Source organism: Fragaria vesca, linkage group LG4 (genome assembly GCF_000184155.1).
Source record: "Fragaria vesca subsp. vesca linkage group LG4, FraVesHawaii_1.0, whole genome shotgun sequence".
NCBI classification, from domain to species: Eukaryota; Viridiplantae; Streptophyta; class Magnoliopsida; order Rosales; family Rosaceae; genus Fragaria; species Fragaria vesca.
This window is the reverse complement of record NC_020494.1, coordinates 17,861,144-17,880,020: the sequence shown is the minus strand read 5'-3', so window position 1 is coordinate 17,880,020 and position 18,877 is coordinate 17,861,144. Positions and strand designations below refer to the sequence as shown.

At 39.7% G+C, this 18,877-nt stretch overlaps 3 protein-coding genes across 3 annotated transcripts; all 3 read right to left on the bottom strand.

Moving 5' to 3' along the window:
- Positions 1 to 7,214: 7,214 nt before the first annotated feature.
- LOC101302749 lies at positions 7,215 to 8,123 on the bottom strand. Its single transcript, XM_004298375.1, has one exon. It carries the CDS (start codon positions 8,121 to 8,123, stop codon positions 7,215 to 7,217), a length of 909 nt encoding a protein of 302 aa, XP_004298423.1.
- Positions 8,124 to 9,768: 1,645 nt separating this feature from the next.
- Positions 9,769 to 12,420, bottom strand: LOC101302452 (MADS-box protein ZMM17-like). Its single transcript, XM_004298374.1, has 10 exons — positions 12,236 to 12,420; positions 11,677 to 11,733; positions 11,565 to 11,583; positions 11,395 to 11,459; positions 11,290 to 11,305; positions 11,143 to 11,204; positions 10,932 to 11,028; positions 10,643 to 10,690; positions 10,418 to 10,545; positions 9,769 to 10,216 (listed from the first exon to the last, which is right to left on the bottom strand). Exons 1-10 carry the CDS (start codon positions 12,418 to 12,420, stop codon positions 9,769 to 9,771), a joined length of 1,125 nt encoding a protein of 374 aa, XP_004298422.1.
- Positions 12,421 to 16,164: 3,744 nt separating this feature from the next.
- On the bottom strand, positions 16,165 to 17,878 carry LOC101302257 (expansin-A1-like). The gene is made up of 4 exons (XM_004297244.1): positions 17,815 to 17,878; positions 17,558 to 17,691; positions 17,153 to 17,465; positions 16,165 to 17,041 (listed from the first exon to the last, which is right to left on the bottom strand). Coding segments are annotated over exons 1-4 (756 nt in total). The 5' UTR covers positions 17,817 to 17,878; the 3' UTR covers positions 16,165 to 16,734.
- Between the last annotated feature and the right edge of the window lie 999 nt (positions 17,879 to 18,877).

Here is an 18,877-nt window from a genome sequence, read left to right as displayed (position 1 = left end):
CGGTGGTGAAATTTCCGGGTGGAGAGAGGAGAAATCGGGTGGGAGGAGAGAGAATCGGGAGAGAGGGAGAAGAGAAAGTTTTGGGCCTCACCCCAAACCGGTCCACAACACTTAACCCAATCTTCCAAAAATAAAAACACCCCGAAAAAATAATACCCGAATAAAAATTATCTTTTACTAGCTAAAATTTACCATTTTTACCGTCGTCGTATTTTCCTCATACGAATAATCCTCCGCACATAATCGTCCCCGAAACCCCTCTAGGGACCAATTAAACTATTTACTCAATGATCGAGACGGTAAAATTCTTATTATAATCAGGCTAGTAAATGAGGTAAAAATATAAGGGTCGGGATGTGACATTTTCGGTGGATATAAATATGTATTTATGAGAGAGTATGTATATAAATGCTAGCTAGCCATATGTGTTTGTCCACCTTAATGGCGTAGCATATAGCCGCATTATGGTGTGACGTGAGCGTTGGACGTAAGCGTAGTAGCCCTATTTGAGTGTTTAATTCATATAGGGGGTATTGACACATATTTATACATCCGTCTGTCCACCTTGATGACGTAGTGTAGCACCGCATTAAGGCGTGACGTGAGCGTTGGACGCGAGCGTAGTAGCCCTATATAGACCCATGAATTTATATAGGGAGTATGGACGAGTGTAAATACATACATATATTATAGAGTCTGAGAGGCTCGATATTTTATGGGATAAAAGTTTTATCGCTTGCGGCATGCATTCGATTTTTCCTTAGAAATTAATTTGGGGAAACATAAATATTTTATTTATTATTTTATTTTGTCCACTCACTCTAACGTTATTAAATGTTTTCCCCTGGGCCCTTCGTTTTAAATTGCCCAGTCTGCAGAGTTCGGGTTGGATCTAGTAGGAGACGAGGCATAGTCACCCGCATTTCTGCCAGTCTTTGTCAGTAGGTTACCTGTTCAACCTACGCGTGTTTTCTTTCTTCCGCTTGTGTTTAGTAGCTCTGAATACTTTGGGATTATTGTATATTATGTGTAGAATTTCTGAAGAATGATATTGTGATGTTCGGAAGTGTTTAATTAAGAGTGTAATATGAAATTTTCGAGTTAGGGTTGTCCATCTGCAAGGGAGATTTGCTTAATCTTTTCAGTAAATTTTCCTTGGAGGTGGTCCCCGCACGACTTACTCCGGGTTTCAAGGTGAAATTTGGGGTGGGTCGTGTCATTATATCTCTTCCAGGTTGACCAATTTGGTCAAACCAAAGCCTATATGAGTCGGTGTCCCAAATATCATGTTTGGCGACAACATGAGATTCAATATTTGAATCGTAGTGACATACAGTCCACTAGATTGACTCATGAATTTCTCCAAGATGCGTTTTAGTCTGCATTCATGAGAAGGTATACACAAAAGAATTCTGGTTCATTCTCACAATGTGTTTTCAAATGAAAACTATTAACATGAATGTCTTTAAAGCTCAATATGGTTCGATTGCCTCTCAATGCATATAGGGTATCTGTGACATTGATCATGATGCCATGAGGCGTCAAGATTCAAGCTAAACCGCGTCTCTGAATGACCGGTATGATTCAATCATTATAGTCACAGAAGATTTATAAAGGCACAAAATCCAAAGATAGTTGCCGATTCCTTAGAATGTTGTGGATAGTTCCACTATCTGCGAAGCACTCAATGTCTCGATGAGACAGATCTACAAAATGGAGTAGATATGGACGAACCGCAAAATGTTCTGAAAACTAGACTCGTAGAGCTTTCCAATGATATAAAGCTCACTGTCTGGTTAGTCCGGAGCTGTTCACAAAGGTCAAATGAAGTTGACTGTCCAGAAGGGACAGATTGCTGTTTTTCGCAGAATTGGCATGTGCGAAGCTGTGAAGCTTGCAAGTGGCGTAGGCTTGTGCCTTGGCCAAAAGTAACGTATGTATGATCAAAACCAAGTCATGTCGGTCGTTCTAAGGTCGGAAACTCCATGATTAGTTAGCAAAAGCTCCTTGACATGAACATAAACTAACTCAGAGGACCTAGAGGATTCGATCATGATGATAATTCTCCGGTTTTGATAAGTCTTCAACGTCTTTTGCAAGACGGCAATTGGTTTAATAGCGTAGGGGGATCCAAAATCAAAAGCTTTCGGTAACTCTAAGTTAGTATGACCAGGCGTGTCCGTGGAAGGTCGGTAGTGCGAGGCACACTTGAAACCACTATCTCCTTAATTTCGGACAATTCTAAGACATCACACTGAGCTTGGATGAGCCTAGTTGAACAATTGATGATGGAAAATCCGCTATAGGGTAGAAGACTTAACTTAACCGGAAACACGTGGGCGATTCTCATTGAGGATGCGGTGCCATGAGTCACCTTCAAAGGAAGGGACCAAAATCGGCACAATATGCCATGTTTCTAAGGACGATGTAAGAATGTACATCTTTTTTGTAAATCAATACGAGCCATAAGAGGAGAATAGTTTCATAATTTCGAAAAAATTCTCAAGGCATTCATTATTGCTAATGTGAGTAAATCGAGGTCTCAAATAGACGAAGAATGTCGATACAACGCCTTAGTACATATAGCTTGAAACGAAAATCAATGTCTAATCGATGACGTCAAAGTCAGGGGTAGCTAGAGCAGGATCTGAATCTTCGAAATTCGCGATCATGAGGATGACGTTCTTATCCTCATTGATTTTCCGTACATTTTTGTATGCATTCACAATTTGAAGGAGCTGGACAATCTTGAACCAATGATCCGAAGATCCACAACGGTTGCATTGTCATGAGCTGGCATGAGTAGTTTTGACAAATATAATTGGTGTCCAGACCGGGATTGTCGCCATTAGGGCCGGCGGCACCTCCCCCTCTTTTCTAGACATCGGCATGGTGTTTTCTACCATTGCCGTGACCCATATGTAGTTAATTAAGGTGGTAAGAAATCCACTTGACTAATAACTCAACAAGTATAGTTATATAAACGTTTCAAGAAACGCTCTATGAGTGCATTCCACAGTACTTTGTGGTCATTACTTTTTACACATATTATCATTGAAGACTTTTGTCGATGTGGCGCGTCAAAGACTTTGAGCGCACGAGATGTGAAATCTCGGCATCTAGGCTTATTAGCTTGGGGGTCAAAACATGTGGTTTAATCCTTTCCAATGAAAGGTTCCACAGATACCAAGCGAAGATCCGTCGTAGGCATCGAGTATATCAAAACTCAATGAGCAGAATGTTACGTTGCTCTTGCATACAAAACCAAGCTGTTATGAGACTTGATAGAGGTCACAAACAATGCTTTTAATGGTTTGTCCTTCGGATTAATCATACACAATCCGAAAAGCCGCGAATTGATCAAACACAATTCGAAAAAGGCCTCGGATTGATCAAACACAATCCGGAGAAAGGTCGGGGTTGATCATACACAACCCGAACAAGGAAGCATGAGTGATCAAACACACTCTTGACCCGCGAATAAAATTCCGAGATTTTTGGTACCTGCACACACAAAATCCCAAGCATAGAATGGAGATGGAGAAGGGAGGAAAGGATTTTATCCTCCCCAAGTTATTGAACTTGGAAAAGTTTAAGGTTTCAAAACATACCTTTCTGGTTTCCTTGGAAGATGAGCAATCTTGAAATCTTTGGTTTCTAGAGGCTGCCGAGAGGAGAAACAACATTTCGCCTACTTATACTTCGTATTTGGGGTTGAAAATTTGATAGGAGGAGCAGCTCTGGATGGGAAAGCTGCTGTCAAAAATTCAGGTTGATCAGAGCAAGGGAAGGTGGTAAACTGGTGGTCGGTAGCGGCGGCGGTCTGGAATCTTCCGGCGGCCAGTTCGGAGACTTTCCGGCCGGTTCTTAGGGTGAGGCCGGCGGCATTGGATCTGGGGCGGAGAGAGCTTTCTGGGGATATAAAATTCCAGCGGAGGGCAGTCAGAATTTTGGTCGAAAATCTGGAAAAACAAGGCTGCCCGATTTTAGGGTTTGGAAAACAAATGGTGGGCTATTGGCTCTAGGGTTAGAACAAAGTGCATGATAACGTGATGAAGTATAAAGTGTATAGACAAAGAGATAGCAAGAGAATCATCATCTTATTCATTGATAGGAGTCATTTATACAGGGAATTACACAATACGAATATGGTAAAGATATGAATACATAGATCTAATCTTACTACATATCCTATTGGCATAAGGCTAAGGCACACATAAAGAATATCTAGAAAGATACAGAATATCCTAGAACAGTTCAACATATTTACCTATGCTCTCGTTGCTATCATGAAGCCTCTCTCCCCACATAGGCAATCACATATACTCTAGAGTTTTAGACTCTTTTTAGTACGCAAACTGTCTCTTTTGTTGCGGGGCAGATGCAGTGGCGGAGGCAGAAAAATATATCAATAGGGGCACAAAAATTTCTTGCGGCTAAATTTTAGTAACAATATATATACGCACAACTATAAGCATTACTTGCGGCTAACTTGTGTGTACAAAAATTGAAGTTTGCAAACCCAGAATTTGTCTACATCCTCTACACAGCTCCCAACCTGAACTTAAAGTTCATACATACCAAATGTTCTATCCATGACCACTGTGTTAATTCTTCAGGTTAATAATATCCTATTAATTCAAATTAATAATGACTTTTGTCTTAGTCCATATAGCTTTTTTTGTGGAAAATTTAAGGGACACAATCCAAAAGCACAGTCCAAAAAGCTAAAGCCCAAATTCAAGAAACATAACTATAGAAGAGAAGCTAGGCATCATCCTGATCAGAAGTAGAAGAAGATGAATTGTTTTAACAGTGGGGGCACAAAGAAGATCAACCAACGAAATTCAATATTTCTCTGGGGGCACGGGCCCTCATTGGTCCTTCATTGGCTCCGCCAAATGTAGTAAGCAGGTGCACTTAGCTATTTGCTTCTAATCAAGCGACTTAAAGCAGAGAGAGCACCAACTCTGCTTATAGTTTCTTCATATTCACCTTACGGACAAGAACTTACGGTAGTGATCTTGACGTCACAATATCGATACCCAACGTGAGGTCAGGTAGAACAACTATTGGGAGCCTTCACAAAGCACAAAGGGTTTGCTAATGCTGGTTCTTTGGCGTATAGGGTTTCAACGAAAGGTTGAAGGTTTGTAGACATATGCAAGTCTAATTTTCAAGAGAAAATGCATGACATGGAGTCTAAAGGTTACTCATCTTTCGGGCAACGAGAAGGTCGTTTAAGAGTAGCTAGCGGCCAACCCAACAAGTCTGGCCCGTTTGGCCAGTCAAGGGGCCCATATCCGAATCTAATGAGTTGCAGCAACTTTACAGTTTTGCATCACCGAGTGATTTGATGCCACACCAGAACTCATTGATTCACAACATGAAATGAAGATCATGAAAACTTATGGTTATGGAGAGCCACACGAACCCACAGGTCACAGAAAGATAGTTCAGATTTAGAGCAACGAGATGCAGTGTAACAGGTTCATCATCATAAGCAGAGAAAATAGCATAGAAGGCAGAAAAGCCAAGGAAATCCATAAGCACGACAGAATATATGCACTGTAAGCAACTAAATCTTTGCCGACATATCAACTTGTCAACACTGTAGAGAGCTTATATTATGCTCTAGCTCAAAAACTAATTACAATGGCACTCAAAGGGCACTAGTCCCAACTGTAATGCGTTCGCCCCGTTTCCGTTGCGGATGAATTAGGTAAACGGGAAGAAATGGGATATAGCACACGAGTTCCTCCACTGCTTTTCCTGCATCCATAGTCTGAGGCACTCGAGAAATTAGATAGTCTTCAACTGCAGCAGAGGATTAAGAACCTAAACAACGCTGATTGCTACAATGTATGTAGCTGTATCCAAATCATTAGTACATTATCCTTCAACTATGATTCGTCATAATCATAGGCTACATATCCAGATTCCAGAGTACAACAATGAACAGAGTACAACTGTACAAGTAAATGGAGGGATCTCATTTATAATCAATGTACAAATTTTGTTCAGCTTCTGTATCATTGTTCAGTCCTATGAACTTTTGATATCAGAAAAATACTATTTGTAATAATGCAGCAAACACAAATCAACACTGGTCATCAATATATATAACATTAATTCCTAGAACAAGGAATCTATATCATAGGAAACAAGTCAGTTTTATTTCACTCTACTCAATCATACTCCCAAAGTTTACATACCCTCCCAGGCAGTAAGTCAGTAACAGACAGAAAAATTCAAAGTAAGCTCTGCAAACCTCTCCTTCAAACTGTCACACATTCGACTTCTGAGATTTTAATCGCAGTTAGAACTGATCCATATTATCAAGAAACACATTGTCACAACTCAGTTTTTACAAACTTTATATATGCAAATCACTAGATCATTTGGAACAGCAAGGCAGCTAGCAAAAGAGAGGATATCAGGAATTACTCAGCTGAGTTTGAGAACAGCCTTAAGTTCAAACTGACCTCATCAGTCCCACATCAAGGACCTGGATTCAAATCAGAGGACGTGAATTCTGAATTTTGACCGCTTTCCAGCACTAACATAATCTCAGATGATGAACTAGTACCAGAATATAGTCCAGTTTAAAACAAAACACTAGTCCATGAAATAATTTAAGCCAGGAGTCATAACTAGTGTGTCTGCAGATCATAATAAGTTCAGCAACAATGTGTAATTGGCCCAAGAATGCCATAAAACTTTAAAAGAGTTGTTCCCAAATGTCATTGGCCCAAGAATGCCATAGATCTTCACAAGAGTTGTTCCCAAAATGCCTTAGCCCATATATGAAATCTATAAATAGTTAATCACTCACATTTATCCAAACCAGTGCCGCTATTCCTAAAGATAACACAATGCGACATGCGAGTGTCTGAAGTACCATTGATGATCAAGTCAAGCACAATTATCTACTTTGCTCAAACACTTGATAAAACCTGAGAACCTGAGCAGCCTACATAGCTGTAATTGAAAATGCACTACCCCCTCATACTGCTAAACCCCTAAACCACCACATACAGAATAATCTGAAAATATATAAAGCTCTAGTCTGGTATGTAACATAGCTTAAAAAACAAGTAACAAAAAGTAAGCACATATACACAATCAACAGTTCAACACTATGCAAATGCAGATCACCAAAACTTGACTATCATTTTCCATATACAAAAAGTTTCAAGTTAAGTAACTACACACTACAACCCCCTGCGATCCAACCGCATCTCAATCAACATAGCATTAAACTCGCCGTCACTAACCCTCAACATCTCCCTCAACGGAAGCGAAAACCCGTGCTCAACCAACAACCTATGCCTTGGCTTGATCTTCCCCTCCAAACTAAACGAAAAGTACTGCGGAAACCTCTTCAGCTCCTTCACATCCCTCTTCATCTCCCCCAACAAATACTCCACCTTCGGCACGAAATTATTCCGTATACTAAGCGTCAACAGCGCCGGCGACCTTATCACCATATTAACAACATCCGCATGACCCAACCCCAGGCTCTCCAAATACTCAATCTTCGGAACGAGCGTGCCCTTCACGCTCGAGACTAATAAAACCGTGGTCTGGCAGGTGACGCGCAAGCCGAGCTGGGTGAGGAAGAGCAACGCGGGGCGGAGCTGGGTGGTGACGTCACATACGAGGAGGCGGGGGCAGCGGACGACGGACTTGCGGATATCGGGGAAGGGGATGCGGGCGTCGTGGAGGAGGAAGTCGAAGACGGGGTAGAGGCGGAGGTGGGGGTCGGCGGTGAGGAGCTCCGGGTGCATGTCGAGGATGCGGCCCATGGCGGAGCGCTCGATGCCCATGGAGGAGAGGCAGTGCTCGACGGAGATGATGGAGGAGAGGGGGCAGGAGCGGAAGTCGGGGTTTTTGAGGAGGGCTTTTTGGGGATTTACGTTGAGGTGGGTTTCGAGGTAGACGAGCTTTTCGCGGAAGAGGAGGCCGGAGTCGGTGGGGGAGTGGAGGGAGAGGGAGGGGTAGTTTGGGGAATTGAGAATTGGGGTGAAGGAGTTGGAGTGGGGTTTGGGGGTGAAGGAGGGTTTAGGAGATGGGGTTAGGGAGGCTTGAGGGAGGAAGAGAGTGTGAGGTCGGAGTGTCATGGTGTCGTGGTTTTAGCGAGGGAGAGGAGGAAGACGATGACCCTTTTATCCTAGGGCCTCCGATCATTGTTCTTGGGCTAGTCGGAGACTTTGGGCCGCGAGCTGGCATGTCTCTAATAAAGCCCAATTTTCAGTGTGCAAGGTGCTACTGTAAATAGTTTCCATTAGTATGGCTCTAGTGAACGTTGCTGCTCTCCAGTTCACGTCTTCTGCTCTCTTTACGAGTCGTTCTGCAGCTTCCACCTTTCTAGTCTTGCAGAGAAAGTGAATTTGGATCTCTACTTGTTCTTATTTTCCCTTCAAACTTGCGTCACTGAGTTTGGAGTCAATTATTGAGTTTACTGTGTAGATATCTTCATGAAGCCGGTAGTAATGAGAGCGAGGCAAACTGCCAGAACTGAAAAAGCGAAAACTCGAAACAGAAGAATGCAGAAGAAGGTAGTTTCACGCTGATGCTTGTGTGCATCTTGAGTCACAATGTTGTAATGGATTCTTGTAATTGCATTCCTTTTTGGTTTTCGTAACAATGCGTTTCGATTCCTATTGCTCAGTAGAATGGCACGCCCACAAAGCCGAGGCTTTCGGTATTCTGTTCAGACAAACAATTGTATGATATCCTGGTAGATGACCAGAACAACAAGTGTTTGTTTTATGGAAGCACGCTGCAGAAATCTATACGGCAGGATCCCCATTGGAGTACCGCTGTAAGTTATTCTCTTTGTTTGCCTCCGGAATGATATTTCATTCTACGGCAGCATCTTCTTTGATTCATATTGCTGAATGATGACAAGGATTCAAATGTTGCTGGAGACTACTCTTCTCAAATCATCCAACAAAAAACCACACAGGTTGCCAAAGAAATTCTTTTTCCAATAAGTTTATGTTTGTTGCACTATATATATTGTTACATGTATATAACATGTATATACTGTTTATTTACAAAGCTCAGATTACTGAGGGGGAACAAGGAGAAGGCAGCAATCTAAACTGCCGCTAGCAACCTTGGCAGCCAAGAAAAGTGGGGAGGCAGCAAAAAAAAGGAAAAACCTCTACCATACGTATAATTATATATAATAACACACATGATCTCACTGTGAGTTTGGTGCATCATTCTTAGGCATCAGCACCATCCTTTCCTTATGGCAAAGGGACTAATGACTAAAGACAACAACGTTATGTGGATGTTGAACTGAACCCCCTGCTGTACATGGTCTGGTGGTTGCCTTCTACATTTTGGCGGCAAAACATAACTGAAAACCGTTGATAAGAAGTCCATTTCTCAAGCACTCATCAAACTGCTGCAGCAACTCCATCAGTGGATGACAAAATCACTCATGGATAGCTTAGTTTGTCTGCTGTGTAAAGCAATACAGATATGTCTATAAGATTTCAACTACAGTAGAGCAAGGTAAAATTTTGGATTGTATCAGAAAAAAAATTGCAAGAATGGGATAAGCAGCATAATGCACAAGTGCTTTCTGAAAGAGTTAGGAAATATACAATATTGACTCTGCTGTTTACTTCTAAACAATCACATTATAGTCATATTCTAGAACAGGCAAGCTAACACTTCCATGCCAGCAAATAGCTACCTCAGCCACACACAGCAAAAGGTTGACACAGTCACACAACTAGTAAACAAATTTCAGTCATTGCAGTGTAGCAGGAGGTTAAAATTCAAATCGAAGCATGCAAATATAACTGCGAAATCCAGATATAAACTGACCTGGGAAAATAAATGCTCGTCAAACATAGTAACAGCACAGGGACCAGATGTAGATGCCCAGCTATGCTGGGTAGCGAAAAAATCAGGTCTAGGAGCTTCAAAGCTTCCATTAACATGATATTCCACAGGGTTTTCTTGAGGACTCATTTCTGCGGGTTGTTGGAATTTTGTATCGGTCAACATATTGAGATTGTATGGAAGGTAGGAGGAAAACTGCCCTCCCAGCTGTACCCTCAGTGGTGCAGTTCTGCTTAACTCGTTTAGAATACCGTTTTCCTGACCAGAGTTGGAAATCTCTGGACTTTTTCCTGTCCCAAGGTAACCAGAATAACTGCCAAAGGAGGAACTTGCAGAACATTCCATGTCCCTGAAAAAGTGACATTGATCAACATAGTTAAACTTGTTATCCAACAAGATCCATCCAAAGAGTTACGAGTTACTCAGTACATGTTTCATTTTGTATCAACTATGTTAGATTGTCTAATTTCATATCTTTTGTGAACACAGGATTCCTGGGAGAGCTAATATGCTAGAATGTCCATTTAGACAACTACTCACGGTAACTCACCTATGAGGAAGCAACGTCGGGTCCTCTGGTAAAACGATGTGCCGGTTTTCATTACTAGGAATCCATGGCATAGGCTGGAGCTGATGCTCAGTACTCATGCTGAAGGGTATATGTAATCCATTTTGGAACTGCATGATGAGAATTATATAAATTTATTGTTTGCACCATATAATTATGTAGATAATGCATCAAAAGAGCTTACTCAAATCAGAAGAAATTCTTTACCTGACTGGTGCATTCTAATGACATTAGTTGTTGTTTTTGTAAATTTTCCTGCCAACAGAAGAATAGATAGCACTAGTATCACAAGGTCTAGAACTAACTGAAAGCAAGTAAAAGTAACACAATTTGATATTCAGATTATTATACATTTCATTCTGTCAAATGGTTTTAAGTTTTTACTATGCTGTGAAGTCCCTATACTTGTTATACATGTTAGCAGCAGAATCCTAATATCAACAGGGCATACACCACATTTCTTATAATGAGATCCACAACTAGAGCAGAATGTTACCTTATGTGTTCGAATCTGGTTAAGCGATTCTCTAATTGAATCTTCCATTTGCCCCAATTGATCTACACTGTTGACCTTATCAGGGTTCGTCCAACAGCTTCAAAATTCAAGATTTGCATAACATTAGTATCATCCCACAGGGTTTTACAGCAACATAAGTGAATGAAACTAGAAAACACAACTCTCAAACCCCAGTATATTCTGCATTCACCTTAATCTCTTCTCTATTTCGGAAATTTGGGTTTGCAGCAACCTAGATCGGTTACTCAAGTCCTGCGCAGAGTATTAATATGAGACAGGGAAAGAACAATGCAACCATAAACGTTAAGATCAGAATACTTATGGTTTGCATGCCTACCTCGACTGTTTGAGAACTGAAACAAAAAGAAGAGGAAAAGAAAATTAGTGTTCATTACAGAAATTTTAATGAACATTTTAAACCTTGGATTGTAGGCCTACATACCTTGTACCCAAAAATTCTTGTATGTTCACATCATGGTCCAACTTCCTGAATGTTTTCTTCAGTGCCTAAACTCTCAACAAGAATAAACTTATGTAACATATAGCAATGCTGATAAGATATCAAAAGAAGGAAAACAAGAGGATAATAGCAGCATGAATCAAGGGACTCACTTCGAGGCTTTCCAGTTTCCTGTTTGGATCCAAAGATAAGAAAGTCAGACAGGATTCTCTTTTCCCTTAAATGGACTCAAGATTTTTGAGCAAGTGAAAAAATACTTCGTACCTTTTAGCTCTTTCTTGTGGAGTTAGTTGAGAAAACTTTGCTATAACCTCTTCAATGCTACTAAACACAACAACAACAACAACAACAACAACAGAAAGAGCAAAGTTACTGATGATGGTGGCAGACATTCTGTTTCTCAATCATAAATCATGTTATTTAAAGATAGTCAAACATTATGCACGATGAGCTATCATTAGAGATGCACAGCACTCGTTACAAGTAACTGAGCTATTCCACATCTACGAACAACAGCATGACTCGTTCAAAACTCATGAATGTTTACAATGCGATGGAATGCTGTATTCTTTTCTCTTCTTTTTCTCAGACATCTAGAGAAGTCCAATAGTACAAAAGATTTTTAATCATCCTTCCCCTAAGTCCTTACTTGTTACGTCCACATTGTAAATATTGAAATGAAGAGAAAATCATAAGGAACTCAAACAGCTGAAAGAGTTTACATTAACAATTCTTAACTTTCTAAGAAACCTGTATAGGTTCCAAAAGCAATCATGGAGATACAGTTACTGAAATTGTTAATCTTTGAATGGAATTTACACACCTGCGTTTTCCACTGCATAAAGAAGGCTTCCCAGTGGGCGAAAACATAAGAAGGACAATGTCTATATCACATAGTATGGATAATTCATTAGCCTTCTTCATGATCCCATGCTTCCTTTTCGCATAAGTTGCTTGACGCCCATTTGTATTCTCCAACCTCTTAATCTTTAGCTTTACCCTTCCCATTCTGCACCTTCTTTAATCTTGAATCCCCTCTTGGAAATCCCCAAACAATCAAAAGCCTACCACAAAATCATACGTATTGTTGTTCATGACCTTCATCCACCACAAAATCCACAATTCTAGCTCACAATTCATCAAGCATTAACAGACAAGTTTGAAAAACCGAACCGACCAGATTCAATCATAGAAACAAAATTTAACCAAAATCCATTTGAGAAATGAAGCTATAGCTAAAAGGGGTAACAAAGTAAACCTAACAGATCAAAAGAAATCCAATACCCCTTATGAGAATCAGAGACTTGTTGAACATTCGGGCTTAAACCAAGAAACGATGAACAAAAAATAGTAAATGGGGAAAAAGGATAAAATGAAAAAACTCAAAAAGGGAAACTTACCGAGACGAGGAAATCAAAATTAGAAAATGAAAATCCAAACGTCGGAAATGTTCGGACAGAGAGATTGGGGAGGCAACCAATAGGAGATTGATTGTTGAAAAGCCATTAGAGAGAGAAAGAGAGGAGAGAGAAGGGTGGTGTGTGAGAGCTTACGAATAGCTTTACATAACACGACCGGGTGGCCACGAAAATCGGTAAACGAAACAGCGCGGGAGAATCGGGAACGTCGGAAATTCCGAAACCAAAAAAACAGTTCTGTCTTTTGATTTCTGTTCTTTTAGTTTTGGCCCCTACTGTGTCACACCGATCAACTTCCATAGTCGGTGGGTTTTGGAGCTCAAATTCTGTGAAATTCCAGTCCTGTCCATTTTGTATGTGTTGTTTGACTGGTTTCCATAGAGAAGATGAAGTCGTCTATAGTCATTTCAGGACACAACCTAATGGTGGGAAATGCATTTGAACAATGATGGGAGATGTATGATCATGTTTTAACTAAATTGATATGTAAAGGAGATGGGTAAAACAATTTTACTTTCTAGAAAATTAGAGCAATGCAAGAAGCCTAGAATGTGATGACTAAACTAAATGAGATTGTCAATCAAAAAAAAAATTTAAATGAGATTGAAGATTTTAATCAAGGGTGGTGCTATTAACACACTTTTTTTTGTCATTAACACACCTCATCTATGATTCAAATGACAAGTTGTAAATAAATTTGAAATGTGTAGACATAAAAATATACGAGGTGTGTTAATAGTAAAAATGAGTGTGTCAACAGTAAAAATGAGTGTGTTAACAACATCACCCCATAATTTTTTTTTTCTGTTTTTGAAAGGAGGGCATAATGAGGTCTTACATGATATACTCATGCATGAGTTTATTTGTAAACAATGAAGATACTAGTCATGTTGCTTGTTAGCATATGCTTGATAAACTTTAATTTATATAGAACAAGATATGATTTAACGTGACTTGTTTAAACAATCTAGCTTTCTTCTTCTTTAAACCCAAAGAGGCGGAGCCGCAGCGAAGTCTTCCAGCGTATGTGTGCCACATAAATGCAACTTTCAAATGTAAATGGTGTGTTATGGTCTTTTTCCATTCGACCAAAACTTTACTTTTGTCCTGATGGGTTTTTATTACTTGGAAATGTTTTTTTAACTATACAACACTATTGTCCTGTTGGGTTTTTATTACTTGGAAATGTTTTTAACTAGACAACACTGCATACACCATTTTCTTTAAACGTGCGACACAAATGAAAGTGTTTAAGGAAAATACACTTCATGTGTGTCTTGGTCTGATACTGATAGGAATACGGGTAAGCAATCCAATTTGTAATAGGTTTTCTATGTACAATATAAATAAGATTCATTATTGCTCCTTAAAAGGTACTTTATAATAGCATCTGTAGCAATGCTAGCCATATTTAGGTTAAATTTTAGTCAAATTAGCTAAAATGTCATTTTAGCTAGCCAGTTTAAAATTACATTTGCATCAATACTCTTTATTTTAGTGAGATGAATCATATGAGGCTAGCTATAATTTAATACATTCCTTGTAAGATATTTTATGTGATATATAAATATATTTAAATTATTTAATTTCTATTTGAAGAATAATGTTAATGTAGTGCTAGCTAAAATAAAGAGCATTAATGCAGCCATATTTCTATTTCTAAAATGGCTAGCCAAAATGACAATTTAGCTAATTTGACTAAAATTTAACTTAAAAATAGTTAGCATTGCTAAAGATGCTCTAATAGCTAAATTTTAGTTAGTATGCTGGAGCTCCTAAAATATCTAAAAAAGTTAAACACGCTCTCTAAAATAGTTAAAAGCTAAAATATAGTCTGCTAAAGATACTCGAATATCTCTATAAATAGAGGCTCTTATCGGTGAATAAATATCTAAAAATGTTAAACACGCTCTCTAAAATAATTAAAAATCAAAATAAAGAGTCTGCTAAAGATACTCTAATGTCTCTATAAATAGAGGCTCTTATCAGTGAATAACACACCTCTGATTTCTGCCTGAGAAACTAAAGGACGGCCCAAAAGAGAAAAAAAGGCCCAATAAAACAGAATCGGGATCATGGCTCCGTCGAACCTGATTTATGGCTTGGGCCTTGGGGAACGCGACCCTTGGAGTGTTGCAATTCGGATTGGCTTATGTCCTGGCGGCTCGATCCAAACAAGAAATCCGACATTGGGTTGCTGAAAACGAGTATCTGATCGAAGTTGAAGGTTTGTTTCGATTGTCTGTGTTTCAATAATTCATTACAAATTTTGCTGCTGTTTTCTGATAATCTGATTAAAAAAAAACGCATCCCTGCGCAGAGAATAGATACGCGGAGCTCCTGGAGCTCTACAAAAGAAGACACGACGGGAACGCACCTGAACAGAAATCTGAAGACTCTTAAGTCTTCAACTTTCAAGGATTATTGGAGGAAGTGGAAACCTGTGTCTTAGATACCTGAACAGAAATCTGAAGACTCTTGAGGATGTGGTACTACCTGGCTCCAATTAGCCGGTAAACCCTAATTTGCCTAAGCAAAATTCATCGTTCTATTTGCGATGTAAGAATTTCTTTATCTACATTGTTTTTCTTTTTGGAATTCGGAGAAAGATCTGCCTTGTATTCGTTTGAATATGCCTAAACAAAAAACAATCGATCTGTTTTTTTTTTTTTTTTTTTTTTGCCTGATTGGCTGTGGTATTACAAATTGTTATCTGCAAATACAATTGTGCGTGCCATTGAAGACTGTTAGACGAAAGGTAGGGTCTACGAAGTTTCCTGTCATGGATTCTATGGTAATTCTGTTGTTGTTTAACTGGGATGAAATCTTTGAGGCAATCGACCTTGAAAGGGACATGAAAGCTTAGGGACAATTGAATAGACATTGGAAACTCGAAATGAAATGTCTTTGGCTCTTTGCAGAAACATGAATCCAACTCATATATATATAACGTTGTATTCTTCAGTTCACAGATTTAGAAATATTCCCTTTTGAAACATGATTTTCCAGAAGCTAATTATTCAAAATCTGTTTGCCTGTCACGTATATAATCTATTTTGGTATAAGATATTATTAGGTAGCTTACAGTTATGTTTCTGTAATTGAACTTCTGATCTGATTACCTATCATTCTTTGATTCCATATGATTTGGTTAATTACGTGTTTAGTTGAAACTGGTGAAACACTTGAAGCATCAAACTTAATTCTGCCAAAGTTGTTATAATGCTCCAAATTATGTTCCTTGTTGCAAATACTTCATCAAGATGCAGATTTGTTTTTTGTTCTGAGCTGAAATGCATATGGACTAAACAATGGAAATAAGAAGCAAGAGAGATAATATAAATTAGCACTTGATTCATTACTAGTAGAAAATGGGAAATATACATTTAGTCTCGAATAACAAAGTTCAAACATAGACGAAGACCTGAAATATCAGCAGATAGCTGATTACAATGGCCTTACAGAACAACCAGAAAACGCTTCGGAAATTGGAATATTCCGGGAACAGAAAAAGGAAGACTACTATTACTAAATGGCGGGTGGTCAACAGACCACCTCTGCCCCAACCTCTGCTTTACAACACAGAAGTAAAAAGCAAAAGACTCAGCAAGGAGTTTAGAGTCCGAAGTATAGTAGGGTACCCTAACCAACCTATCAATGATAATAAAATTAAAATGATGGAGAGCCCCTTTAAAATAAAGCCCTCCCCATTTCAAATTCCGACCCTAGAGGCCAATGACTCAACAGACCCCATTAGTTATAGTATACCAACTAATATCCTAGTATACTAAGAGTCACACTAACCTTCATATATAATATATGGTAGAGAAAATATATATGTAAAAATCCTAGGAAGACGCTAAATATAGAGACAGCAGAAGGTCTGGCCAAGGGTAGGTGTCCCTTAGCGGAACTGGGCACCAGTGAAGGTCTGGCCAAAGGACCAACGAGCTGGGGCAGCATTGTAGGACACCACAGTGCGGCCATCACTGGTTGTGACCTTGAAGGAGAGGGCTTGCCCATTCAGATACGAGTTGCTCTGCCAGTTTTGCCCCCAGTTTCTGGACATTGCTTGCCAACCGGTTCTGGACCCTTTGACTGAAACAGAGTGCACATCACCAGCACCACCAACGTTTGTGATCAAAACCAGGTTGAAGTAGGAGTGTCCGTTGACGGTGAATCTGATGCCTCCCCTTCTTCTGCAGGGTACCCTATAAGAAACAAAACCACACATAAAATTAGTCACTTTTACCCCTCATCAAGGTCAGAAATTTTTAACCAAATATTCCATAAAGTTTGTGACTTTATGTTTTGAGATTTACCTTCTGTAAGAAACAGGGACAACTCCAGCTTTGTATTGAGCAATGTGCTGGAATACAGGCTGAGAGAGGTCAAAGTGGTGCTGGGGAGGGTTGCACCATCCCCCAGCATTGTTAGGGAGGGCATTGTTTGGAGGGCAGAAATTAGTGGCTGTGACCACAATGGAGCCAGGCAGGCACCATTTTGGGTCATTCACACACCTAATTTCATAGCAAGAACCACACCCCAACCCATTGTTGAACAGAGCAGTGCTCAGAGCAGCAGTGTTTGTTCCATACCCCTGGCTGTAGAGGTTTCCATACCCACAAGCACCACCTACACAAAAATTTCAAAATGTTATTCCAGTGTTACTTTCGCCTAACACAAGGTAGTGACCAAGAAAAATCACTTTTTTGTCTACTACTTACCCATTGTTCCAGAAGCATCACCACCTCCATAGAAAGTGGCACGAGCGTTAACCCAACCTCCACCACCGTAACCATGCGCAGAGGTCACCATTGCCAGAAGACCCACCAAGAAGAACGCAGCAGAGGCCATTTTCCTGCACAGAAACAAGTGAAAGATTCAGCATTTCTAGCTAAAGATGCAACATTTATCTAATGTAAGTGAACAACACTAGGAAAAAAAGGAGAGAGTGTGAAAGAGAGAGGGACATGACTATTACATTATGGGATGGATGATGAGGAGACTTGAAAGAGAGCAAAAGGGTTGAGGAAATGTGAGGCAGTGGTGTGAGGAATGTGGGAGGAAGCTGTGGGTTATATAGAACTTTGGGATGGGGGGGTGGGGGGCTGGGCTCTAGGACTGTTTAGGAACCATGCCCACTGACTCCATTTTTTTATTTTCTTTTTTATTTAAAAAAAAAAGAAAAAAAGAAACAGTTGGGACCATAAACTGAAACCGGTTTAGTGGTTTACAAGAGTAAAGACAAGTCCTTTATGTAGTTTTTTTTTTTTTTTTTTTGAACAGCAAGTCGTTTCAGAGTTAGGAAGGGCGGTTTTGGAGGGAGAAAGCGCGTGGTTTTGAGGGGTTTTTCACCACCGTGAAGCCAGCCAGTGGTGGTGACTCACGGTAGTTTTGAGACTGATGTTTCATCACCCACATTACCCTTTTCCCTCTTTTGTTTTCTTGTCTCTGTTTTTGCTTTTTCCATTTTTTTTTCCCAGTCAAAATTTAACCAAATATACCACACACAATTTTCTCACTACACCAACCATTTGCAAAGAAAGTAATGATTCTTGGTGAACTGGGTTTTCTAACAGCTTCACCCAGAAGTCAGAAAGCTCTGAACTTTACTAATGAATTGGTATAAGTTCTGCACTTTGTTGTTGTCTCTGTTTCTGTGTTGCTCTGCCAAGGCAACAAGGGCACACATTTCACTGTTGGGGTGTCTTAGAACTTTAATGACGGCCGTTTAACAGGACTAGGGTTGGGGGGACTGAGAATTCAATACCCAAATCTTTTCTGGTAAACGAATTGAATGGCCATTTTTGACTCATAAATGTAAAAGAATTACATATTTTCTTGAGCTTCAAATCTTGAATATAAATGCTAAACCGAGACAGGTTAGGTTTGCAGGGTATGATGAGCTTCCCTATCAAATCAGACCAAGTGAGAAAAGAAGCAGCCCTCAAGGTCCACACAGCGCACATGGGGAGATGACATTTTTAGCAGTTTAAATTGAGCAAAAGCTTCAATTCATTTCTTGATCCCACAATTCTTTATCT